This window comes from Tyto alba, unplaced genomic scaffold (assembly GCF_018691265.1).
Source record: "Tyto alba isolate M040663 unplaced genomic scaffold, T.alba_DEE_v4.0 Super-Scaffold_6, whole genome shotgun sequence".
NCBI lineage: Eukaryota > Metazoa > Chordata > Aves > Strigiformes > Tytonidae > Tyto > Tyto alba.
The window spans coordinates 23,109,102-23,136,954 of record NW_024881327.1 but is presented as its reverse complement, the minus strand read 5'-3'; the positions used below and the strand labels follow the sequence as shown (position 1 = coordinate 23,136,954).

General features: G+C 35.5%; 1 protein-coding gene across 3 annotated transcripts in view; it reads left to right on the top strand.

Annotated features, from left to right (window-relative positions):
• Nucleotides 1–23,092, top strand: part of MICU3 (mitochondrial calcium uptake family member 3) — a 57,750-nt gene extending 34,658 nt beyond the window's left edge. For 2 of the 3 annotated variants that reach the window (XM_042807859.1, XM_042807857.1), the window contains 5 exons: nucleotides 4,938–5,038; nucleotides 6,846–7,017; nucleotides 10,919–11,027; nucleotides 11,964–12,121; nucleotides 21,022–23,092. In XM_042807859.1, coding sequence (XP_042663793.1) covers nucleotides 4,938–5,038; nucleotides 6,846–7,017; nucleotides 10,919–11,027; nucleotides 11,964–12,121; nucleotides 21,022–21,132 — 651 coding nt within the window. In that variant the 3' untranslated portion in view covers nucleotides 21,133–23,092. Of the gene's footprint in view, nucleotides 1–4,937; nucleotides 5,039–6,845; nucleotides 7,018–10,918; nucleotides 11,028–11,963; nucleotides 12,122–15,141; nucleotides 15,217–21,021 lie in introns of all 3 variants that reach the window. The other variant, XM_042807858.1, reaches the window with a different exon arrangement.
• Nucleotides 23,093–27,853: the final 4,761 nt, after the last annotated feature.

Genomic DNA, 27,853 nt, shown 5'->3' with positions numbered 1-27,853 from the left:
ACAAAGATTGTTTTAATTGTTGCATCAAACCAGGAATGTTTTAAGGCTACCAAAACATTAGTCAATCTTTTTTAATATTACATGATCATTATGGAGGACTAGCAATATCACAGAGCTGTCAAATTAATTTTCATATTGCTTTAAATTCTAATAAGTTTATTGTTTAATGATCTGCCTTCAGATAATTGAGTAAGACATTTGTTTGTATTGATCATTCAAGAGGGTCAGAAAACTAGATCATTTAGGCTTTTCTGTGCCCCATAGAGTGAGGGTGATTGCTCTGCTGGTTGTGGCATTAAAGGAAATGGAGCAACTCCCTACTGACTCTGGTCTCAAGTCCCGTGCTTCATAAGCAGGCTCATAATGAGAAAAGAACTGAAACAGACCTCCAGGGTAAAACAATCTTTTTTTTTTTGTTGCTTCATAAGCAATGCGCGCTCCACATTAAAAGTAATTAGTGTGTTGTCCCTGCTGTTCCTCTGCAGAAGCTATTGAGTAACCTGAGGACTTGGATGGACTTTTTCTAATCTCCAAGCTAAATTTCCTCATAGTTCCTTTATACCAGTCTGTTGTCCCTTAATTTTCATAGGGCTTTTTCTTCTTTAGTGGTAATCTTCTTACTCATAGTTGTGTTTATAAATGCAGTCATAGCCCTCAGTTTTCATTATCATGGACTAAACACAACAAGGTCTTTGATTTTTCTCTGAAGGGAGAACCTACATTTCCCAGGCCAAATAGGCCTTCTCTGTACCTCGCTCAGCTTGAGTTCATTTGCCTTTGAACAAAACAAAATCTAGTGTTACAGAACTGAGTTTTATACCAATATTTATAGCAATATTCATACTAATAATACATTTGTAGTAAACTTGCAGTGAAGCAGTAGACCCAGTTTCGGATTTAAATTGATGAGCTCCTGAACTATTAGTCCTTATTTATTCCAACAAATTTTAAAACCCAGAACATCAGTGTTCTTATCCAGTCAGCTAAAGCAGAGACATAGAGCGGGGAGAGAGGACCACTCTTTTTGTTGACTATTTAAGGAGCTTGGGGCACAGAGTTTTCTGAATTAACTGTCACCTTAATCTACAGTTAGCTGGCATTAATTCAGTCCCAAGTATAGATGGACTTAAATTTGCTAATCTCTACATACCTTTAATTTTAAGGGAGATAGTTCTTTTACATCTGATGCCCCAGACTAATATCTGTACAATGTAATTGAAGCTTAACAGCAGCTATACTAAACATTGATTTGAATTGTCTTTAAAATGTATAAAAAGTCTCTCTGCTCACTTGTAAATCATTTTATGAAGAAAAATTACATCCTGCATTTGTTCCACTGGCAATTTCCCACTTCTCACCATAATCATCTTTATCTTGCTTGGGTTAATTTTGAGCCATCGGGCTTTCATCCATTCTTATCTCTCCCAGCTACTCTCACATCTGATTAGTATTATAGCCATCTGTACTAAAAGTGGCATAAAGCTAGGTGACACTGGAGTCTGTTGTTTCATAGCCTTTTGAGAAGGCCTTGTGTAAGTTGAAAATGAGAGTAAATAAGGTTCATTGTTGTGGGAATCAACTTACAAGGTCTCTATCAGGGGAAAAGAAGTTATTCATCACATGCAGTTTCTTCCTAGGACAGTTTATGGTACAGTTTCTGCTATTCCTAATTTAGCAACTACACCATCCTGTTGGAATATGCTGGTTATCTCTGAATTCAGTTTGTGGGTTTATTCTTAAATTACTGGAAATCGGTGGACTTCCTATCACTATTGAAAAATCAAGGACTTGCAGTAAGAAACCTCCTATTAATTCAAAGCATGATATGCATACTTCATTCTCAGAATATGTGGCTGCAAGTGGATGATTGCTCATGAGTGTAACTTACTTTCAGTCAACTCTCTTTTTAATTAAAAGCTTGAACTTAATTTTGCAGAATACAAAAAAAAAAAAAAATAATTTACTCCGCTTCAAGTTAGGAAATTGAGAGGAAAAGATGTTGCCATTATGCAGCAAGCCAATAATGTGACTGAAACAGTTTTCTCACCTGTTTGTCCCTGTCTCTGTATTTGTATTACAGTTAGTGTAAAGGTAAAGAGAAATGAGGCAAGGTTTTATTCTCATTTAAATGACCGCAATATATATTAGATCAAAGTAGAGATATATGGAAATATATAGAAACAGATGTGGTCACGTTCACTGATCTAAAATACAAAATTAATTTTATTATGAACAATAAATAATTAAGGCTTTTGGGTTTATTCTTAGCCCTTGAGAGAGAGAATTTATTTAATGTTATCAATGCAGAAGGAGCACAGGAATAGTTTTCAGTTGCCTGCAATTCTGCAGAGAAGCATATTGGCTTGAGTTTCTGGGGTGAGTTTTTTGTTTGGGGTTTTTTCATTTAGTGAGGCTGACCAAATGGGAATTGTGAAAAGACTTACAGATTGTATTTTTTTTTAAATGGTTCTTTAGATATGGGTGAATGCAACCTAAGTCTAAGGTTTTGAAATGTTTTTGCAAGATGAAAGGCTGTAATTTAACATTTGATATCTTTTCAGTGTACTTGAGGGAAATTGTTTGAATGTGCTTAGGGATTTAATTGCTTAAAAGACATAAGAAATCAGGGTATCTGCATTTCAGTATATTGTGTCCTGTAGTGGAGGATAACAATATTAAAAGACAAATAGTGATTACTTCTCTGAATTACTTTGCTCACTTGAAGAGCAGAGCTGTCTTAATTGAAGGACATGGAATATCTCTCTACCTATATATACACCATGTCATCTTATTTCTCCCTGGAGAAGAATATGAGAATAAAGAGGAAGCTGGAGTACATGAAATACAATCTTGAGAATCCTAAACTGATTATACTTAAGTACGGAAAAGTCCCTCTCATTTCTTTACTTCTTGGATGTTGAAAGGAAAGGATTTGTTTTGTTACTGCCTCATGTTTTTCCTTGTTGATACATAAATACTCTTAATGGATATTGCATTTTACATTTTTTACAAATCTGTATTTAAATTTGAAATTAATATAGTATATTTCAGAGAATGTAGATGTGAAATGGTTTTTCATGGTACATGATGTTGAACTACTGTGTACTATTAAAAATTTCTTCTTAGTTTCTTCATTTAGAGTTTCTCCATCTGTTATGAATTTATAGCCTCTTCAGTTATGAAATAAAGTCAGACTTAAAGGACTCTGCGTGCAACTTGCAGGTTTGCATATACAGATTTTTATAGATCTGTATGAACAGTTTTCTATACTTCTAGGTTTATAATCTATCATTACAGTGATAAATTAGTACAGTTACATCTCCCAAACACTTACTAGGTTTCTGTACTGTGTATTCTGTTTTGTACTACTTGTGGTATGGTCCACCCCCATTCCTATACGGAGCATGATGTTACATGATATGGAATATCCCACTGGCCAGTTTGGGTCCGGTGCTCTGACTCTGCTCGCTCCCAGCTCCTTGTGCGCCTGTGCACGGGCAAGACACGGGGAGTTGGAGAGTCCTTGATTTCTTAGCAACGACTAAAGACATAGGTGTATTATCAACATTCTTCTCATACCAGATCCCATACTGAATCCAAAACACAGCACTATTCTAGCTGCTAAGAAGAAAAAATTCTCTATCCCGGCCAAAACCAGGACAGTACTTTAACAGTAAAGTCAGCAGGCACGCTTCCACAAAAATGTGGTACTGCTGATGAGTGGTAGCTTGCCTAGGAAGAGCAGAAACTACTGACTCCCATTCTTTGCTTTTCGTAAGGTCTTGTCTTTGTAAGAAAAATGAGAGCTTGGACAGAAGGGTCTCCCTAGGCAGGTGCAGCACAGAAACTAAATACATTACTCTCTGAATTTCAGATGTTGGTAGATGCACATTAATGCCAGAAGGACATTGCCATGGTGGAATACTGTGGCTTATTTAAGAGCCTTATATTACTGAATTATTTTTATAGCTCTTCAGTATATCAACAGTTTCTTTGTAAAAGAGGTGAAATCAATGCACATACATGATAGTTAAGGGTAATGAGTATGTAGTAAAAATGTGGAATGTTGCACAATCACTGTACAAAGATAATCATTACTTCTGTTTATACACTGATGATAGTTACCTCTGTTTATATGCATGTCTTCCTATTTACAACTCTTGCTATTACAAGTGGTCAAAATTAGTTGATTTTACTGTTCTAACTCTGTGCATTCAAAGTTGATCATTATTTATTAAAGAAAAAGCATTAGTACCTGTTCAGAGATATCTGTCTTGATGCAGAGACCACATACTCAGTAAATGAGGAACATTCTTAAGAGAATGAGTCAAAATATTACTTCATGATTTAAAAATTTCTTACAATTCTGTTGTTTTAAATATATTTGGCAATAAAACTTAAACTGTAGTCATCTGCTACTTACAGAACATAATCATATAAAGTACTCCTGACTGATGCGAATGGTTTTGGAACACAGTCTCATAGTTAATAATTTTGAAATATAAAATCAGAATATATGAAGTAATGTTCTTTAAAGTAACCTCTTTGTAGTTGCATTGTAGAAGAGAAAGGAGATTGTGTACAAAGGGAGGTATTTTTATGGTTTACCTCAACTGACTAGAACATTTTTTTAATCAAGAGTTTCTGGTTTTATTTTTCATGCTTTTTCCCCCTTCATTGCAGCTTCCATTATATTATATTGTTGTTTTAAGTGTTTTCTACTAAGTGCAGTTAACAGCCTAATGCTATTTTGTGTGAAAATTGCATGACTAAATTAATTTAATGGATTTTAACAGTGAAGTATTTTTTAAGACTGTGAACGTAAAACACAGACTATCTTAATAGAGAAGTTTATTGTGATGATAAGCATTCTCATATTATACTTCTGTAACTGATCCAGTCATGGCCTTTAATTTTTTTTTATTCTGATATTTAAGCGTGCTGATGATATTTCAAGTTCACTGTCAGATACTACACTGCTTGTACACTTTTTTGGCAAGAAAGGAAAAGCTGAACTGAACTTTGAAGATTTTTATAGGTGAGTCTCAACTTTACTAATTCCTTGTAAAAAAATACTTGCATATGTGTTCTAATTAGTGTGTATTATATTACTATACACAGTTTATGCATACATGTATATAAAGTTCATGTTCCCTTTGTGTATATTTTGTATAAAAAGAGCAAAATAAACAACTGGACCAACAATAAAAAGTTCTGTGCTAATGCTGCTGCATTTGCAAATTTTGTTAGCATTTGTGTGTGTAGTTGGTTTGGGATGGAGAGGCTATACCCCAGCCCTGTCCTTATTAGTATATAAGAACTCTTCATTTTTAATTATTTTCATTTTTTTCCCCCCCATTTGTCAGCACTTAAAAAAAAACCTGCATGTGCATCTCTGCTCTTAGGAACATATTTAAATGTAAAGATTCTTAAGCACCTTAGAACAAGATTCTTCAGGGAAAAATGTGGAAGCACAGTGAAATCTATTTGCTGAATTATTATGCCAATTAAAATAGAATTTAAAAATATAGGGAGAGTACCATAAAAACAGAACCATAAAACTGTATGTTCTGTGTGATTGAAAGAGATCCTCTGGTTATTGTTTTCCTCAATAAAGACTCACAATACCTACTGTCTTTATAGTTATCACATAACTGTGTGTTCTAATGAATCAGATGTTTGCAAAATATTTTGCCTTAAAATTATGTATGTTGTGAGAAGTAATCAATATTTCACATAATATAAAAACTGTGTCATCAAGTGAAATCATGATATGATTTCAAAACAAGAACCAGAAAAGAAGGTACTTTTTCAAAAGGCATCTAGTTAAAATGTCTCATCTATTGCTGTAAGAGGTTGTAAATTCTAAAGAGGTCAAAACCTAGTAGGCATATTCATGAAAGAGGAGGGATCCATCAAGTTTTAGTCAACACTACCATCTCAAAAAATCATTGAAGTATGGACTGGTGAGGGAAATACTATTGTATGTTTACCTTGCACTTATACTTTTGCCGAAACATCCTTTTGATTTGAGCTCCTCATAGTTCTAACTTAGAAGTCAGGTTATGTATTAGGACAGAGTGCTGCAGACAATGTCTGCAGGATGGGAACTCTTGAGAACCTGTAACAAGGAGGTATTACAGGTTGTGGTTGACCATCAGATGAACATGAGCTCCCAGTGCAGTGCTGTGACCAGAGAGCTGATTTCATCCTTGGTTGTATAGGACATCAGTCAGAACTAGGGAGGTTATATGTCCTTTTTATATGCAGCTGGTTTTATACTTTAGCCAGTTTTGGTGTCCAGAATATACTAAATACGTTGTTAAGTTGGGAAGAGTTTATAGAAATACGAATAGTGAAGTGTTAAAAAAAAGAAAGTTTAGATTGAAAGGCTTCAAGAGCTCCATCATACTTAGCTTCTTAAAAAGATAAAGGTAAGGTTTAATCGCCATCTGTAATTAACTATATGGGGAATAAATTTGGGGAATTCATTCAGTAGCATGACAGAATTTTCAGTCTAGCATATAAAAATAAAGATCAGTCACCCACTGAGGAAGAAAATTAAGCAAATGCAAACTAGAAGTAAATTAGAAATGTAAGTATTAAATCATTGTAATCCTTAGTAAAACACTTAATTTTTGAGTTAAGATTGTCGTATTGATTAGAAAATATGTCAACATAGATTGGGGTTTACCAAATTTGTTATCAGTGCTATGAAAAGGGAACTAATTTGTGTAATACTATTTCGCATTATATTCTACAAGTCTTTTAAGGACATGAATAGTAGAAATACACAGTATAACTATTCATATTTATGTTTATTCATATTTACGTTTGTGTTTTAGATTTATGGATAACCTACAAACTGAGGTTCTAGAGATAGAATTCCTTTCCTACTCTAACGGGATGAACACCATCAGTGAGGAGGACTTTGCTCATATTCTTTTGAGGTATACAAATGTGGAAAACACATCAAGTTACCTGGAAAACATGCGCTGCAGAATTCCTGAAGAAAAGGTAATTGTTTAGCTGGGACAGCAGTGGTCGACAGCATCCAGTCCCAGTGTCATCAAGACGAAAACATAACCTTGGTGGACTGAATGAGATGCTGTCACTGAATGAATTAGAACCAGGATTTTATTCTGGTCACAAGCTGTGTGTCTCATGTTTTTCAAATTACTTGGTGAATGAAAAGTAGAAGAGTAACTAGCATAGAATTATATTCCATAGGATTTAGCTAGTAGTATTTTGAAGCTTAGATAACAAAGCTTTATATTATATGAAAATTTAGTTTAAACAGCAAAAACTATAAGACTTGAAAAAGAGCAATTTTCTAGAAATGAGGCATTAAAAAACCTTTGTTTTTAATTCTCTTTTGTACTGCCACTGGAATATCACCTCTTTGGAAATAACATTGACACTCTTTATCTAGTTGTTTTATAGTCTTAATAATGGATCACTTGTATATAATTTTTGATGGGTATGTGGTTCTTATTAATGGCTGAAGAAATAGAAAAGATAATAAAAACAGTAAAGGTCATAAGGTAGATAGTCTTTCAGTTGCTTAACAACAAATGTGTTGTCAGAAGTATATCTGAGAGAAATACAGTGGCATCAAGATTCCCATATATATGGAAATATGAAAAAAAAAACCAAAACACTTTGGGGCTTGTATAACAGCAATTATACAAGTATCACTTGGGTAACTGAAAACCACTGATAGTCATAGGTATAGAGAGATACTTCTCTGAATGACAAAGGTGAAGTTGATTAAGTGAATATGAATACACTTCTTTTAAACGCACGGAAGTATTCTCTGAAAGTCATTTCTGAGTCTTCCAGTGCCACTGTTCGGATAGCAAGCCTTCCACAGTAATTTCCTCTTCTTGATTTTTGGTGGGACCATCAGCCAAGGAAAACTTCCATGCAAAAAGCTGTGTCACTTACTTATGGGTTTGCTTATGCTGCGTTCTGGAAATATCCTGGCATTTGACCAGTGCCATGTATCTCTGTCATATGCTATACCTCCATGAAGTAAAACAAGACGCTGCCATTTTCCACAGCTCCATATCACTGGCTTGTTAAATGTGCTGTCAGAAGAGTAGAAAAAGTGACATCTCTTGTGCTAACCACAGGCTTTTGAGAATGGGACTTTGACTCTTATTGTCATGGAAGTGTTGTTCTTATGTTTGCACTTTTTTACACCTATAATAATATTATAATTCTAAAATTATAAATGTTCTCTCAATTTTATTACAGTGATATGCTGCAATACTAATACAAACCAGAGGATTCTATTTAGAAGAAAAATTAGTCTAGCCTGTAAAGTAATAGGCAGCTACTCTCACAGTTGGCAATGTTAATCTTTCATGGAGCTGTATGTAGAAGCCTCTAAAGCAACATGATCATCATTTGGCATACTGCAGTCACGTTAAAATGTTCAGCTGGCATGCTGCCTGCCCACAGGATGTTTTCCTCCTTTTACTAACTAGATGCCAAGCAGTGATTCATTTAAGCTGGCATCTTGAATTACTACAAATATCAGTTCCTAAAGAAAGTCTATGCATTTCTAACAGCGTTGGTGCATTAATATAACAGTTTTCTTTGCTGTAGTAAAATATAATCTGTCTAAATAAATAAAAAAAGTTAAGTTTCCTTTTATATAGAAATAGTTTCCAGCAGGAGACTTCTGGGATATCTACATGTGGATAACTACCTATGTCAAAATGCAAAACATATGGTGAATACAAAATGTTATTACAGTTACCAGTTGAACAAAATATGGTTCTAGGAAAAGAGAGAAACAGTAGAATGCTGTATGCCAACTCTGAGTGTCATTTCACTGGTCCTTTTGCTTCTTTTGTGTTCTTTGCTGTTTTTCCCTGAAAGGAAGTAAACAGGTATGATTGCAGGTGATTTCAGCAGAAATTGTAGAACTCTTAAATGAAGCCAGATATTTTTCTCATTGCTAAAATGTTGTGGCATGTGGACAGTTTAGCCATGGACTGCATGTGTGGCTCCTTTATCTCCGTGCTTCATCTCCAGTGTCAACTCATGGCAACAGTTTCCATCACTACTGGAAACACAGAAGCTGCAAAAAGCGTGTTTGTAGACCAGTGGTTTTCAGGTTTACCTGTGCAAGGGCTACTTTACATCTAGACTGATCATCTGCCCTCTGGTTACATGGAAAGAGCCAGGACTATTGCAGTAGCCTGACCTCTTACTCTTACAGCATCTCCCACATTCAGAGTCTTTACAGACAAATCAGTGCAAATTACAGGTTTTAAAAAATCATTGTGAACCGAAAAATGTCAGCTCAAGACTTTGATGGCTATTTTCTATTATTACCATTTTGTCATAATACCTGAGGGTCCTATCTGGGGACTGGAATTTCACCAATCTAGGTATTTGACATGTAAAAACTATTCTAGTCCCAGAGAGTTTTCAGTCTAAACAGAGTACAAAAAAACAGAACTTGGAGATAAACTATTAGATGTCAAATGCAATGAAACAAGAACCACCATATTGGTTAGTATTAGTAAATTAAGCTTTTAAGATAAAACTTTAAGGAAGAATAAGGAGGTGGTTCTGCTTGTGTCTCTGAGAGTTTCCTCCCAATTGTAAAGGGTGAAAAAGAGAACAAATACGCTTGTTTAGACAAGCAATTCATGATGGATAATGGGTCAAGCTCTCCAATCAGTTTATAAATCTTAGCTAGAGCTTAGACAGGACCACTTAAACAGTGGTTTACATCTCGGGTGGGTGCAGGCCTATTAGTCTTTTATTCTAACAATATTATGTTGCTCTCCACATTTAACACAGTACTTGCTGCCTCATACAGATTTACACCCAAACTCTGCCATTTTATCCTCTACCACAAACCTACTTCAGTATGTTTTCTGTGTTCCACCGTACCATAATGGTTATGTATACCTTTGAGGAGAGACATAGATCAAGATCTTAGTTTGAACAGAAAGGCTTGCAGGTCTTTATATAGTCTTTCAGAGAGAGGTAGTTAAATAGGCTAAAAGGATGAAAGCAGACAGAAGAATAGCCAGGAATGATAGAGGAGGCCAAGGAGATGAAGGTTTGCTGAAGAATGTCATCCCATGTTCAGAGTGGCTGACAGACCATGGAGAATGAGATATAGGCAATGGTCCTGGCATAATTCAAAGTCTCTGTTTAAGGTCTCTCTCAAAACTGATTTAGAGATAGTTTATCAGGTCTTTGGATTTGTAGCTGAGAGAAGAGCAAAACAAATACTATAAGGAGAGAAAAAAAAAATCTCTTTTAAAAACAGCACTTTCAGAGAAGCTTCCACAGAAAATATTCTGAAGTCTGATTCAAAATACTTTTTTAAAAAGCTGGACAAACCCTGCAGTGCTTGATACTTGGAGAATCAGCTGAAGAGACTAGGTGTCTAAATCTGTATATGTAAAAACTTCACCATAAAATACAGAGCTTAAGTTAGATCATAAGATGTATTAATTAATTCACTCAATGTATTTATGTGAGCACACACATACATATCATGAATATTAGTTTTCAGATTTTCAGTATTAAACATATTCCAATATTCATACAAACCTAGGCTCTTATTCTCAACATTAACTGTCGTATTGTAATAATCCTGGAATTCTTAAAGATTGCCTTTAGCAATGGAACAATACTTTTGACTACTTTATGGGTAAGAATTGCTATCCGTTGCAGTGACAAAGAGGAAAGACATCTTAGATTCCTCAGGAAACTCCAGTTCTTTATTGACTTTCAGTACAAAACTCTGGGTTTTTTTTTTTTTTTTTCAATGGGTGTAGTATCCTTAAATGAATTAGAGGTATGTAACTTGCAAGGTTTATTTACTCAGTTGTCATCACTACTGATAATTCTTATGGTGCATATTGTTCTTCTGTTTTTTTAGGGTATCACATTTGATGAGTTTAGATCATTTTTCCAATTCTTGAACAACCTGGAAGACTTCACAATTGCAATGCAAATGTATAATTTTGCAAGTCGTTCCATAGGTCAAGGTAAGTATATTTTTATAAAAGTCAGTTGATAAATACACAGAACTATTGACAAAAATACAAAAATGTTTTGTAATTCCTAATTCGTAGTTTTAATGTCTCAGGTAAAAGGCTAGGACTTCAGCTTTGAGAGGAGAAAGCTTAATGATATCATAAGAGATATAATAAAGCTTTACAAAGTCAGAAGCGGTGGATAAACTGAATGCAGAATAGTTGGTAACCAAATCCTACAATACAGGAGTTAAGAGGCACTTGATGACACCGATGAGAGATCAATTTAAAGCAAACAAAAGCATTTCTTTACACAGTGGGCGTCTGGAATCTGGCCTTCTGTGAAGGTTGTAGAAGGAAACAGTGTCAGAAGATCCAAAGAGGGATTAGACAGATTTTTGAACAAATCAGTAAATGGGTGCTGAGAGAGCTAGGCACAGTTGAGATGCTTGGGGAGTGCAAGATAAAGAGTATGTGAAGTGGTCAGACTTGTGTGCTCTCCTCAGGTAGCATCTTCATGGGTCTGACACAGTAACACCAGCATAGTCCTACCTCATGTGGCCTTACCAAAGGAGTACATTGTTCTCTCTGTGCTCTATTCCTTAGGTTCTGTTTCAGGTCGATTAAGTAGATGCCATCAATATATATGTAACATAGGTTTAATTATAATACAATTTCCTATTTTTATTATTACACTTAGTATAGTATGTGGATTGTCATCTTTTGTGTAAAATAATTGATACCAACCAATTAAGCAGTATCATTTTATATCAGTTGAGAACTACTTGGCTTCAAATTGTTAAATTCAATCCTAATTTTCACATTTTCTTATTTTTTGAGTGTTTAAATGTGAAAACAAGTTAAAAGTTTACTTGTATTTCATAATATCTTGTCCACAAAGTAGGATTAATGTATTTTATTTTTTCTTCTGATGTTCTTTTTATGCAGATGAATTCAAACGTGCTGTGTATGTAGCCACAGGTGTGAAGCTTTCACCACATTTGGTAAACACAGTATTCAAGATTTTTGATGTTGACAGAGATGACCAGTTGAGTTATAAAGAATTTATCGGCATTATGAAAGACAGACTCAATCGAGGGTTTAGGGTAAGGATTCTAATTTTGATAGTTATCTTAGTTGACTTTACTACTTACCACTACTTACTTTAGCACCTGTAGCAGCAGTAGGTTGCAAACCAGCAGTGCATATGTTTAAAGACATATGTTTTATAGAAATCCTGAAGCAGCCTGTAAGATAAATTCCTTCTTAAATTCTTGATTTTTTTTTTTTTATTAGAAAGCAATACATAGAGGACATAATATACCTTTTATAGTACACAAATCAAACTGAAGATGAGAAATGCTCTGCGTACTGATATTTCTTCTCTATTGTGTGATTGATAGTTGGGCATTAATAATTTTAACAAGGGTAGCAATTATGTCTGGGTTGTTTGCAGGGAAGAAAGAGTTTGTCTCTCTCAAACTTGGGCAGTTTAGTTAAAGATCAACCATTGGCTCTTCTAAAACGTTATTCAAAATACAAAGTGTTGATAATGACTGTTGGAAAGAGTTGTAGCAGAAAATAATTTTAATTTTCAAATAAAGATTTAGTGAAGTGGTGCTGAACAGTGCTGTATTCTAGTTCAAAGTTGCGTTTGATAATTTAACTCTGTATCTATTATATTAAATTACAAGAAGCTAGAGGGCAAGAAAATACTTGCAGAAGATTTTCATAGGGAGCAAGCTTGTAAATCATGCTTTGCCCTTTAGATGAATGTGTAGGCCTTGCTGCCCTCTTCAGGTTCTGTGTAGTATAGGGGAATTTTATAGCAGCAGAAAAATTTTTATTCCGGGTTTGATCAATAGAAGTCACATTTTTTTTCTTCATATGAAAGGTGTTAACATTTTTAACTAAATATAGAATGGTTTTCTTACTGACAACCTAATCCCTTAGACATAAACTTTATTATAGTTCCTAAATTCATATTTCAGTATGTTATTTCTGTAATGTAATTTTAGTCATTTTTGGTTAGCTTCCTAAATATAATTTTAGAAATTTCTGTGAGGTGGTGTTGAGTCTAATAGTGTACTTGTTATTTTTGTAATATTATGATCAAGTGTAAAATGTGGATAACCACCACTGCATTTGTAAAAAACTTATTACCTTGTTGGTCCTCAATTCCTTTTATTATGATGTGGGAATGATGATTGTTTCATAACTGTTTCAAGATGTTCAGTTACATGTTTTAATTGTTTACTAATTGTAAGTGTGCAGTCTATGTTAATTTAACCAGAAGACAGTCTGCTTACTAAGTAATTCTTGTAAATGTATTACATGTTTCTATTTCACAAAATGCATGACAGAAGTCACATATAATCCTTAAGAATTTATATCATCCAGCACTATCCAGTCTTATACATGTATGTTTCTTTTGCCTAAGCCCCTATAAAATATTCCAATGGACTGTAAAAGAACTATAAAGAATAGCCAGGGATGTTCAGAAGAATATCACCATCTTTCATAAGTTATATATCTAATTTTAATTAGATATATTTTCCTGGATTGCATAGGAGATGATCATGATTTGGTCCTATAATTCAGTTATATTCAGACATGTCTGCATGCAGACTTGTTAGATGATTCAGAAAAATGCATTCTGTTTACTAACCTGTAGTATTCCAAGACAATTACAGTACCAAATTTAGAAATTACAATTTCCAGTAAGTTTCCGTAAGTGTCACACAAAGCTGATTTTTTTCAAGAGTGGGTAATAGTAAAAACTTTGCAAAAATTTGCCTTTTTAGTTTAATAAACACTCCTCACACACCCCAATCTTGGTTGAGAATGAAGGGAAGAAGACACATAAGAACCTTTTGCCCAGAACGAATTGGTCGAAAGTGTCATTAATTGCTTCCTATTGTTTGTGCATTAAACATTATGCAGTATTTACTGTGGCCAGAAGAAGTAAAAGTTTACATTCTTGCTCCTACAGTGGAGGGCTCAAATGTTGTCTTGTGCTAAGTCAAAACTAACAAATCACTAACCTTTTCTTTGTTAGTAACTGTGTTTTGAATCCATATTAAGATTTGGCAAGTTCCAGATAAAAGAACATTATAGCTTCTGCGGTATTTTGTAGCAACATGGAAATTTTTGCCATGAGAAATTGGAATCTCTTTCTAAAGTGTAAATGCCTGATTTTAATATTAAGTAACCTGCAATTAATGTCTGCCCAAATCAACGTAATCTCTGATTATCACTCTAAAAGCACCTAAAAATAACAGTTTAAAATTGGCCTATGATTTGAAGCATGACTTTACAATTAATGTCTTATACTTAGTAAATTAACTTTTTTAAAAGTTGTATTACTAAGATGTTTGCTCAGAAGAATCTTGAGGGCATCACAGAGCTTGGTACTAGGACCCTATATTTTAGAAAAGGGAATTTTGTAGTTATATAGTCTGACTAAAACAAATTTAAGGGCAAAGAGTTACACAAGTCCAGTGAAACTGGAGTTCTGAAAGATCAGTCAATACCTACTGGCTTTGACCTATTTAAAAGCTTAGCCATAAATTTGAGAAAGGTCAGGTACTGCCCCTTACAGGAACACAATAAGTATTAATTTTAACATACATTTTAAATATGTTTTTGGAAAAGTAAATGTCTCAAAAGAGTTCATAAAATGAAATTTCTCTCTTTCTGGAATATAGTATTGTAATCTGAAACCTTTATTGGTTTTAGTAGTTTGAAACATAGTAGTATATTAAGCTGCCATCAAGTGGTCGGTCAGAGTATTGCCATAAACTCATTAAAATGTGCAAACATTAAAAGCTTTAATTTTGCTTGCTGTTTGGTTTTAAATAATTATTTCCTTTATATATATATAAAAATTCAAAATTATATAATAATATTCACTATCCTTTATAAATTCCATTATTAAACTGAAAGATTTGGAACTTAATGACTAAATGATAAAAATTTTACCTAGCACATATTGTACTGTATCTTCTAGCTATTTGTCACTTAAAGCCATTTTTTGTATTTTCACGATACCGTTGTCTTATGCTTACTTCTGGCTGCCTTCACATGTTGTCTGCATCTGTGCACTTCTCCATCTTCTGCTCCACAGGGCTACAAACCTATACAGAGGTATACTACTTTCAAATCCTGCGTGAGGAAGGAACTCTATAGCAGATAAATGACGGTATGTGTTAGCCGCCCAGTCTGAGTGTGCTGGCATGCTTGCAGGAATGGCTGAATGTTAAACTGTCACTGCTGTGTGTCCTGTTCCAAAATTCAGGAATAGGTTATCCGGCTGTAAGGAATGTAGTAGTTCAAAGTGTCACATTGTGTTTTTGACTTAAGCGATAAATAGAATTTTGTTCTGGAGTTGGCAATGACTGACTCACGCTGTCACTGCTTTGTAAGCCAGCTGCAGTTTTGTACTGTGTTTGGAACAGTGAAAAGGATTCTTTCATAGTTTCTGTTGCTGTTTTCTGTCTGTCCTGTGACCACGTTTTAGTAATTTTTCAGATACCTATAGCTAATAAGTATTTACCAATGAAGATTGTAAAGGCAGATTTCTCTTTCTGAGAGACTCTTAGTAACTTGATTCTACTTTGATTTATGGTTATGCTTTTGAAAACAATAATGTGGTTTTGGCACTATTAATGCTGTACCAGCAATTTTCAAAAATAAGCCCTGCACCCACACATGACCACCATGCCTGTTTCTGCGTATCCACCACATGAATATTCATTCTTACAATCTGTGGGTTTCAGTGTGGTGTAGATATTCTGAAGCCACAGTGTGAAACTTTGTCACACGGTGGACATGGCAGCACTGTGTTAGCAGACATTTCTTTTCTTACATAAAGCAAGAGTTTGCTTCTTTGCAATTTAAGGTTTTGGTGCCCGCACTTTTTTCCTGTTTATACTTACAGACTTTGCAGTAGTTGCTCTGAAGACTGTTAACGTCTAATGTAGGTCCCACATGTACTGTTTTGCAGTGGGGAGGAGCAAATCGACGCACACCATGACAAACAAGGCCTTGCAGCCAGTGGTCTGGTATGAGTGCTCCTGAGCCAGGAGGGTTTGACTGTCGTTCCCCCACTGTTTTTAATTCTGAGGCAGAATATTAAGCTGAGATTTCTTGTCAAATAGGCATCTTCAGACGCCTCCATACATCAGCATATTGGCATCTGACCTTTCCTATTATATGCCTCTCTGAGCACTTGTATGCCACCAAGTGTGCTGGGTCTCTGGTTGAAATCTTTCTTCCCTATCTCTGAAACAGCATGGCCAGAAAGTGAGGAGTGTAGCTACTCAAAGCAGGAAGTTCCTTGGATCCTGTTTATCTGGGGTGATGGCTGGCTTCCAGCATAGTGGAAAAGCCAAGTCTGTAAGGATGGGAGATGGGCTCCATTTTCCCAGACTGGTAGCTCACCAATCCCACTGATGTTTTCCTTTTGTTAGACCCATGTGCAAGATAGGTAAGGGAGAGGGAATATATCTAAACTATTGACCTATTCCTGCATGTCATGTACCCCAAACTGTATTCTCTGGGACTCTTCATGCCTTTTTTTTTTTTTTTTTTTTTTTTTTTTTCCTCCAGTTAAGTGTCACATCTTTTGAACGGGTTGGTTCTTTGAAATTCAGCAGTAAAGATGGCTTGGGGCACATCCAGGCTTACATAGATGATTTGTCCTCCTAGAAAGTAATGAGTTCCATTTGATCTGCATACACTTTTCTCATGTATATAACATTTAGCATCCATAAGATTATTATTTTTATTAACTATTCACATTTTTTAAATTATACTTCCTCTTTATGAGTATAAACCAAATACTGAAGCGTTGTACTAATATGTGAGGAACAGAAAAGGAAATTTGATCTCTACACACAAAGTGTCTGATTTCGGGAAGTGGGAATGTGTACTGGGAAGTATAAATGACTAATGAAAGAGTTAAACCAACATTTTAGTAATCCAACTCACCAGTCACATGAGGGAATTCATGGCTTTGAATTAATTTTATGTAATTTCATCTCTTTGAAACTTTTGCCTCTCAAAACTTCCTTTCTTTTTTTTCCCATGTCTTTTTAAAAATAATTTTTAGGAGTACTTTGTCTTTTTGTTCCCACTAATTCTGCCACAATCTACATTGTAGTTGCCTATCAAGTATTGTTTAAATGGTGAACTTTTCAAGATATGGAACAGCTCTCACAGGAAAGTGGCAAAATGCTATAGAGTCATGATGCTTTCCTGATAATTTTAGTGAAGAATATGTGACCAAGTGGAACAAAGTGCAGTGACACAAAAGAATCCAATATCTATTCAAGCCTCATAAAATTAGTTTTGTGACTAAAAGAGAGACTGTGGTAAAAGCATCAACTTTACATACATCAACACCTTGACAGAGGTCTGAATTCAGGCAATAAATTAATTTATTCATCTTTTGAGATGGAGTAAACTGGGAGAAAAATATACAGTGGAGATTTATAAAGGGAGATTTTGTTCACTCTGTATAAAGTCATTCTCATGAAAAAAAAATTAAAGTTGAATAATAGTATGTCTGCACTATGCACTGGGAGACAGGCAGAGAAACCAGGTTAGTTCTCAGTGCGCTGACTCGGCCCCAGGCAGCCTCACTGATGCAGTGTGGAGGTTGCTGGTTATTTACCCTGCTCTTCCCACCTGGAGCTCTTGGATGCTCTAACAAGGATGCTTCTGGTACCTAAGCTTGCCTGTGTAGGTCAGTATCAGGTATCTGTTCCCTGTGTACTCAAGAATGCAAGTGTAAACCTCAAAGATAAAAAATTCTTCCTTCCCTGCAGACACATTAGTGAGATACTGCCCTTCACTTGAGCAGCTGTTCCTTGTCTCTTGTGATGAACTACAGTAATGTATCCAGTTGTTGGCTATTCCGAGTTCCTTTTTGTGCAAAGTGTTACTTAACTTACAGTATTTCTTCAGATTTGTTGTAAATATTTATTAAAGTTTGTTGCAAGTGTCAGTTAATGGAAATGGAAACTTTAGCTGAAACACGTGAAGTGATTTGGAGTTAGTTACTGTGGAGAACGGAAATAATTCTGTATTTGCCATACAGTGTGGAGTGAAAGTGAATTTACATAATTTTAAAAATAATTATTTTGTAGTTAGTTTATAAATCAAAAAGATAATAAAGATGGAATCATTGGAGATTTGAAATTGAACATTTTCAATCGAGTAATTACATTTCAGTCTGATATGCAAAAAACCCACATGAATATATGTGAAATACAAAAACCTGCTGCAATTACATCCCAAAGTTAGGTGCAATACAATACTCTTAATTTTACTGTGTCCCAAATATAAACACACAGGTCACTTTCTGTGCTTTGATACACTTTCTGTGGCAAAGGTAGAACTTTGATGAAAGGGATTAAGATACTTGGCATACGTACCATAGATTATACCATACTTTGAATCTGCACCCTGAAAAGGGATAAAAGATCGTTGTGTTGTACATTACGTATCTCTGAATTGCACTAGTGCAATTTACTTAACAGCATAAAGAATGTTATACCCTTAAATAATGAAAATCTGTCCTTGAGGAACAGCTTTCCAAGCTCTGTGTGGTCCAAACAGCTGGCAGTGTTCTTGGAGAGCTTGTCTCTCTGCTTGCTCTCCCTGCAGGGCACACAGCCTGGCTCGGCATCGGCAGGTATGCCTTGGCATATACTGTAGGGAAAACAGAAAAAGCATGTTAGCAGGGAACTGCCAAACAGAGCTGAGAGGAGAGCCCTACTTCGAATGCCTTACGGAAGGGTGATCTAGGAAATTTCAGACAAAACCCTTTCAGAGTTCGTTTCCAAAGAAGGATGCTAAAGGCCGCCCTGAAGGAGGGATTCAAGTCCATTTGAAAGTGCTGTTTGTTAAACCATTTGTGTGCTCGGTGACTGCAAGAGATATTTAAGATATAATTCCAATTTTGTTCACTTCTAAAGTATTGGAAGGAAATACTACATGTCACAATTGTAATTAAGTAATCTTAAGTCATCTAGTAATGAAGTTGTGTGTCGCAGTAATTTATTAAGAATCTTAAGATTTTTCATTAAAAGAACTGTTTCCTAGATGTTCTGAATTCTGTGGGGTTTCTAAATTTCTGATTCAGTGTTTTTAGGAAGTAATAGTTAATAGCTAAAGCCAGTGTCTTGGGACCGATTGAGGAAGCAAGCTTCATTTTGAGAGACATGAAAGACCAAAGTATGGATTCAGAACATCATTTCCAGTGATGTTTCAACAATAACTTGCTGTCTTCTGCAAATACTTCATTCAGTCAAGTGAGATTAAGATTTGTCATGTAGTTAATATTTTGAAAGCTTTTAATTTCCATAGTTTCCTGATATACAGCGGTTGAATACATCTATCATAAGAGATGGCTTTCAGAAGAAAAACCCTGAAGCGGCTGTTGCTTACTAGTTGAGACTGCTGCTTACCTCTTCTCTAAAGCAGATAAAGTCAGAGGTGTGTGATAGGCACGCCTGCCTTACTCATCTTACAAAAGTAACTGGAAGTTACAAAACCCAAACTTTTGATCCTAAACCTGACTAGAACCTTAAAAACACATCTGGATAGAGTGGGAGGAAAATGTTCCAGTGAAATGTGAAACCATTGCACAGTATGTGGACAAAATGTTCTTTCTATGGATTTGGTACACTGAGAGTAGACACAACAACAATGCATACTTTACAAATAAGTAGAAGAACAGTTAATGTACTTCAGTGTTTCTTTTACTGATTTTCATGAACATTTCTCTGAACCGGTTTCATAAAAAAAAATAAATGTGTGTCTTAAAGCACTGGTAGATCAACTGAATGTGCTTTTGTTAAATGCAATGCATTTTGCAAGTAATGCATTTTTTTTCATAAGATTGACTGTAAATCTCAACTAAATTATGTGTTCATGTAAGTATTTTTTCTAATATTTCATTTAAATTCTGGATTATATACTGCTGTGGATTAGATTGTTTTCAGAATACTTACAACTTCTGCATAATATTCTATGCTTTTTAATTATACAAGATGAGTAACAAAAACAAATGGAAAATAGGCTTTACTCTCTAATGGTTGGGTTTAATATACTGCAGTGTCACAATATTTTTAACTTCTTCACTTGGTTCAGCGAAAACCAGCTGTCAGATAATCTCTCACCTTGACACTGTAACCATTCACCTCCAGATTCTGGACTTAATTTCTAAGATGGGCTACAATTCAAAATTACTTATAAATGCTTCTGTCTTATCTACAGTTACAATTCCTGTTCCTTACTTAGTCTCTTTCTGCAGCTGATGTAATATTTAGCCCCTCTCTGTCCTTCTGTACTTACTATCAAAATAGGCTTGTGAAGTTAGGAATAGTGGAAGAAATAATGAGGTCCAGCAGTAACTACAGACAGCATAGAGTCTAGTGACTCTCCCAGGCCAGCCTTTGGCCAATATTCCTCTCCATTCAGTGGGCACTTACTAATGTCAATGAACTACATTGCAGTTTAGGATTAAGGTAACCTAGTATAAAGAAGCTTTCATATCATCTGCCTGTTTTGTATTTGGCTTTTGCTAATGCCTCAGTTTCATGAACATCAGTAGTTTTCTATACTTTTTATTTGGTGTTAGAGGTGAACTTTCTAGTACAGTGTTGACATGAAGAGGCCAGAAACAAAACTAGAGAGCAGGACTTACCTGAATAAAGAGGAAGTCCTTTCTTACAGCTTTTAATATACACAGGCTATTTGTTGAAAGCTAACTCTGTGCTGTGAGGTGAGGATGCATTCTGAACACTTAATCTGTGTACGGATTTATAACCCTCATTTTACAGAAGTAGTTCAGAGCCACAGAAGTATTTGATCTTTCCTGATTTTTGTATTAAAACATATATCTAGTTTATATGAGTCTGAGTCAAATTTAATGTAATATTAAGAAATTTGGTGAACAATATCTTTTTCCAATTGTATGTTTTTTCACTTTTCACAGGAGACTCCAAAGTATGGTTGGAAAGAATATTACTCTTGTGTGATGACGGTAACCAGTGAACATCTCAGAGATCTATGGAAGCAATTTCGGAGACGAGATATGCTGAGATAAAGGAAGAAAGAAGGAATACCTGCACTGGTTAGAAGTATTTATTCCTATTAATTTTTAATGAAGAACAAACTAACCCAGGTGAATCATGAATCTTCCAGCTGCAGTAGGAAACACAGGACTTCTTTTCCACTTAATGTAGTGTTCATCATCTCTTACAACTGCTTTTCAGAATGTATTTTATTTAAACGATGAACTATCACCTGATTGGCAGAAGTGGTTTTTTTAAGAACACATTTTGAATACTACTTTTTATTATTTTGAGGTATGCTTTTCATTTAAAAGAAAACAAAAATAAGTTTTACACCTGGGTAGGAAAATGTTTTGGCAATGAAGAGAAACTGCCCATATCAGCTTAGACTGTGAATTTGCTTCCAGAAGAGCACTATTAAACGTTTGTGCTAAATTGATAATGAGAATACATTCAGTAACATAACAATTATATGAGTTGAATGTACAAATTAAACTCTTAGAAGCTAACAATGCTGTTACTTTAAAAAGAGTAAAGCTGTTTTGATTATAATGTGAATGATAGGTATTTACCTAGAAACAGTACTGTATGGACTATAATGGTCAGATTTTCCAAGTCTTACTATTATGTTTATTAATTTATCCTTTAAAAAAATAGTACAGATTTTAAGGTGTCTTACAAGCAGTGTGTTGAAGAAAAGTCAAAATGTTCAAATTTACATTAAGTAACACACACTTTGTAATATTTATTATAAATTCTATAGCCGTATGTATAAATTCACTGGTATATTTCTGGTAGAGTAAAACTTCATGTGTTTCTTGTGAATAATGCACTTTATATAAAAGTAAGACATAGCACTGAATAGAAATTATAGTTGTTTAATTTACTACTCTGGAATGCAGTATCTGAAAAATAGATAAATAACTCGTGTTTGTGTCAAACCAAAACATGAATGCATGCAGCAGTACAGAGAAACACTCACTAAGTAATATTATTTGAATATTATACATCAAATATTAGACATAACCTTTTTAAGGCTTAATTTATGGACACTACAGGCGATCAGTAGCCACCATGACCTTTCATGCCCTGTAGGTTTAGATGCTACTGAAACAGTGGTAAGGACACTGTTACATTTGGTTTTCATATTCTCTAATTTTCTTCTTTGCTATTCAGCAGCAGCGTTTTTCCTTAGTCACTTTCAAGGTGATTGTTTGGCAGTGTGAATTAAACCCAAACACACACACATTTCCTTATATCCTTCTTGAAAAGGTTCACTGGACATTAAATATTAGGAGCAATCTGTGCCTTGAAATATTTCTGGCTGAACACACACACACTAAAACTAATGTCAATAAATTATCATCAGAAAGGAAAACATTTGGTGGAGTCTGACAATTAAAACAGAACCAAAATAATGGTATTAAGTCTTTTATTACTCCAAATACCTGTAAGCAAACTTTCCAAAATTGTATTTAGAGCGCATGTTGCTCAAATACCATCTCGTATCACATGTGAATAGAAAAGATGTATAGCATCTGTGTAAGTACACCTACGTTCAGAAATGTTTAATTTATAATAAGATTATCTCTACTAAAAAAAAAAAAAAAAATGAAAAGGAAGATTTTTTTTTTTTAAGAAATTCCACACTGAGAATCTTAGGAAAAAGAAAAAAAAAAAAACAAAACAACGCTAGCTGTGGCTTTTATCTGAGAAAAAGCCTGTTTAGAAAGCTTTTGGAGGATGCTACTTTAGTTAATATTTCATGACAAATACTTACCAAATTTCCACCTTGGCATCCTTAAACTACCGACAACAAGAAAAATCAAGTAAATCGGGATAAAGACACAACAGAACATGGATAAGCTGCAATCCCTGTGTGATCATTTAGGGAAATAATTGTATTCAAAGTATCGTCTTGGTACGTGGAACTGTCTCACTGCTTCTTGTCAGCATATGCAAAACCCAGTTTGCTACTTCAGTGATGAAGGATGAAAAATGGGAAGAAAGGATAGGGAATTGTTGAAGGGGGTTCCCCTCCTTCCTCTTTATTCCCAGCTGCCCACTCAGTGATCCTCCCCCTTGAAGGAGGCAGCAGGGCCATCATCATTGTGCTCCTCCACTGCCCTAGGCAATAGTGCACTTTTGCTTTTATGGCTGGCTTGAGACAATTTTATCATTTTTCTATATCTTTCCTAACTGTAGTCAATATAAAATAGAATGTGAAAGTGTCAGGTTAGTTTTTAAGAGTATTTTTTTCTCATGTTTAATAATAACTTATTTAATATAAATATGAATATATGCGTATAATATTCTTGTTTATTTCAAAATAAATGCACTTGAAACTCATTTTCTTTGCAGTGTATATCATTCAAATTCTTTTGTCAGAAAAACAGGAATCTTTTTTTTGCATAACATGAATGAATGTACAAGCGCTTTGAATTTGAGCAGCACACCATTACAAAAAAATTGAGTTTTTTGCTTCTTTCAGTCATTTCTTTAGATAGCTTTGCTTTTCTGCCACAGAATTCTCTATAGAAGAGCTGGAAGTGCAAGGACAGACAGGTGAAAACAAGGCAGGGTAGTGGGACATGCCATCTGCTATAGAGGCACCCCTCGGCTAGGCTGCAGTCAGTGTGCTCAATAAAACCTTGTTCAAAATCCGCAAAATTCCTGGCAGCAGAGAAGAAGTGTATGCTGCAGCTAAATTATGTGGTAGTTGCGTACGTGAAGGATTTTTGTAAAGCCAGCTCTTGTTCTCTTCTGTAAGTTAAGAAAACAATATAAGAAGATACTCAGTGGATGCTTAGGAACTGCCCACTGGTGCCCAGACCAGCTGTAAATTGTGGTAAAATGGTAACTATTAAACCTGGAGCTTTGGGTAGCTTTGTGGTACTAACTCTTGTCTGAGCTCTGAATTCCTGGCTGCCAGCAGAATATCCCATGCTGTGAGCTGCTCCCTGCTAATCTTCTGTTGTTTAAAGTCACACTGGCAATTTCCTTCCTTGCACATTTTGACAGTAAGTCGATACAAATTACTTGCACTGCAAGTGCATGTATTATATGCCATAGAAGAAAGTTAACAGCCTGAAGAAAAAGAAATACTACTTAACAGTGACTTGCAGCATATTGTAGAAAACCAGGCAGTACAACCAACAGCTGTTTCATCCTCCCTTTTCCACATAAATATCAGGATAAAGGGTGCTTTGAAACAAAATGAGAAAAAAAAATTACAGAGGAATTTTGTTTTTTCACTTTGCTTTGATTCAACATTGCATATATTCTTTACATAGTGATGCATTTTGCTGTCTTGTCCCACTGAGGACACTTTCAAGACAGTTGTTTACAAAAGAACTGCAGACTAATACTTGCAGAAGGAAAAGAATCAGACCAAAAGCTCATTATTCAGAAAATGAATCTCAAACAAAGCTAATTTGTAGCAATACCAACTCTGAACTCTCCTTAAAACCAAGCCAAAACTAAAATGAATGTTTTCTAATATATATGAGGTCTGAACGTGCAGTGTTTTTCCATATATCTGAAAATCCATTAAAACATTTGGCACCCTGAACCTGTCAGTAGATGGTGCCCTTGCATATATTATGTTGTTCTTACACAGATGATTAAATACACGGGGTTGTATTTAATCTTGAATGTGTAATCTTAATTTTCACCAGTTTCACTTATAAATTCCTCTAACAGGGGAACATTATTATTGGTTAGGAGCATTCCATAAAAACACCACTACCCACTTGAAAATTTTAATATAAAATACCTAATTTTATATTTATATATACACATATAAAAATATATATAAAAAGTACACAGGCCTGAGTTACCTATTTATATGTTCACCTTAATTTAAAAATAAATGAAATTAAATTAATATCATTGCATGGGAACTTTTCCAGTTCCTGTTTCATAGCTATCTGTTGCAAGTAACTGTTCAATTCGTTTTCTTCTGACAATAAATTTATAACCCTTCTCTTTTTTAAGCAGTCATACCTATATGCCATTTTTTTAGTAAGTGGTTTTACTGTTAAGTGGGTTTAGCTGATTTGCATGAGGTTTGAAGTTCTGGTTTGAAACAATGAACTTTAACCCTGATTCAGAAGCTGCAACCTAGATTCAAACAAGGGTAGTGCTGTAAAAATAAACTTCCAGAGATTCAAATCTCTGCAGTAAAATGCCGAGTCTGAAGTTAGCCTCCTAGGCCCTCCAAAAAACGTGTGCAGGGAATTGCACGAGATCCAGAAATACCACAAACTGTTTTAAACTGGCAAACCAGCTAAACTAGTTTACCAGGCAGTACTCGGTATAGGGACATCACAAGATGTTGCTCCTGGGAGCTGTGCGTTCTCCTGGGCTTTCTTTCATGGCCGGTAGCATGTGTGTGACGGGGGGGGGGTGAGGTGGCTCAGTCAGAAATTAACACAGCCAAAAAAATCCACACATGTATGTACAGATGTCATTCAATGAAAACAGCTCCCTGTTACAAAAGTGCCGGGGGCAGCATGTGAGAGGGGGTGGAAATAAATACATTGCCTGAAGCAGAGATGAAGAGCAGGATAATGGCAGTCTGGATTCAGAGAGACCCGAGCTGCTGTGGTAGCTGCTATCAAATTATGCTTCTTGCCAGAGACAACGTAGCTTGTAAAAAGACTATGTCCTTACGCTTGGAAACTGCTTGAAAAAACCCAGTACGAGGGGCAGGGACTGGAATCCAGAAGTCCCTGTTTTGGGCTGATGACCCGCGAGGCTGCCAAAGCATTCACTTTCTCTGGTCCCATGAATCTTGCATCCTTTTCTGTATCATTTTATAAAGACAGTGGACAAATTGCTGAAACTGGCCTACATGCTGGCAATTAAAACACTTCCATGGGAAGTGGAAAGAAAGAAATTGTGGCTGTCACTGCATTTTGTGCAGAGATACGTTCTCAGGATCCCCAGCAATGGAAAGCACAAACATGGGAAGGTATCTCATCCCTGGACAATGATCGCACCTGGATGAGTGACCAGCTGAGTTGCTCAGCCTTGTCAGGGCATATCAGGGCATTAGCTGTGCAAAAGTGGGTTTAAATTGCCTGATCTCAAAAAAAAAAAAAAAAAAAAAAAAAAAAGAGGCTGTTAGACTGGTAGTTTTACAGTTAGATGCCTACTTTTGGAGTCAACTGTTAAGCCACATAACTTCTACTCCAAAGAGCAGAAACCGCTGGATCGATGCACGCAGCATGGGATGTCACTAGGTGAGATAAGGTTTCTTACATACAGCTCTTTAGGGACTTTCTACTCCAGGGGTCGTGATTTTTTTGTCCAAGGAGAGTCGTGCACAGTAGAACTGGTTTAAATTTTTCACATTTTTCCCAACTTGAGTGGCAAAAGGGGAAGCAGCAGGGGAGTGAAAAGGTAAGTTAGTAAGTTTGGGGGAAAACAATGCAATGAAAAAATTACTGCTGAAAGTGACAGAAGAGTGGGTGGATAATAAGCCCAAATACGACTTTAAACAATTTCCCTGAAAGCAGACTCTGACGAACAGAGTATTGTATCAATCCAGGGGCAGCAATCAAGACATTCCAAGAAAGCCTTCATTACTTGAGAAGGAGCTAAATGAGCCTCTCCTGTGGAGAACCAGCCAAATCTCCACATTGCGGAAAAGTAACAAAAAAGAAAATTAAATCATATGACAACAGTTAGGTTTGGGCATCCGAACAGTTGCAAATAATAAAGTACCTAGCTAGGATGAAGGGAGAGCAAGAGGATGAATACACGTGGACCAACCCTTCAATTAAAATACATTTGACAGCTAGACTGAAACTGGAGAGGCTACTCAGCTGCTTGTTTTCACGTAGCTGGGAGCCATGACTATACACAGATGGTACTTGACTCCAGCTGGGATGCAACACACATTTTCTAAGTGATACCTTAGGTCAGAACTGCTGCAGAGAGATTTCTTTTTCTGTATGGGGTAAGTGTGGTCCAACACCCAAACATTCTGGAGAGAAGCAAGTGGCACAGTCGGTGCCCTGAAGGTCAGAGAGCATCCCTGTAGGGCCCCTGGTTCGCCGACTTGGTGCCGTGTGCCCGTATGTCTCTGTGTCTGTCTGTATTCCTGCTTCTATCTGCTGGTCTGTGTATTGCACTGGTGCGAAGGCAAATATTTATACTCCTGTCCTGTTGTCCCTCCTCCTCTCGCTGCGTCACTGAATATGTGGGACATGGGGCAGGAGAGAATCAGATTGCTTACACAGAGGACAAGATGTTCAGTCTGTAAGTTACCAGTCAGATTCACTGAAAAATACTTATTAAATTAAGAGCATTTTGCTTGTGTGTTTATTTACCATTCACTGTATTCAGTATATACTTAGTTTGGGATATTTTAATTGACCAAATAATGAAAGAAATACTGTGCTTAATCAGAAAATTATGGGATTATAAAATGAATCATGCTTTATCATTTTCAAACTTCTAGCACAGTAAATCTGTGACATCTTAAAATGATCTAATCACATGGAGTTTCATTTTTCCATACTTGGTTGTTGTAATGGTAGTCTTAAGAGGTCAATGTAATTTTATGTGGTGTTACTAGCTACTCATCATAAACTATGAATGGACCATAAATGTGAATGTCTATGACCAGCGTTGGATATTAAATCCACAGGAGCATATGTGAATTCTGAAGCAATTCCTTGACAAATGCTCTCTAACTACAGTACTGTGGTATTCAAATCACGTATACATTAAGAACACTGTTAA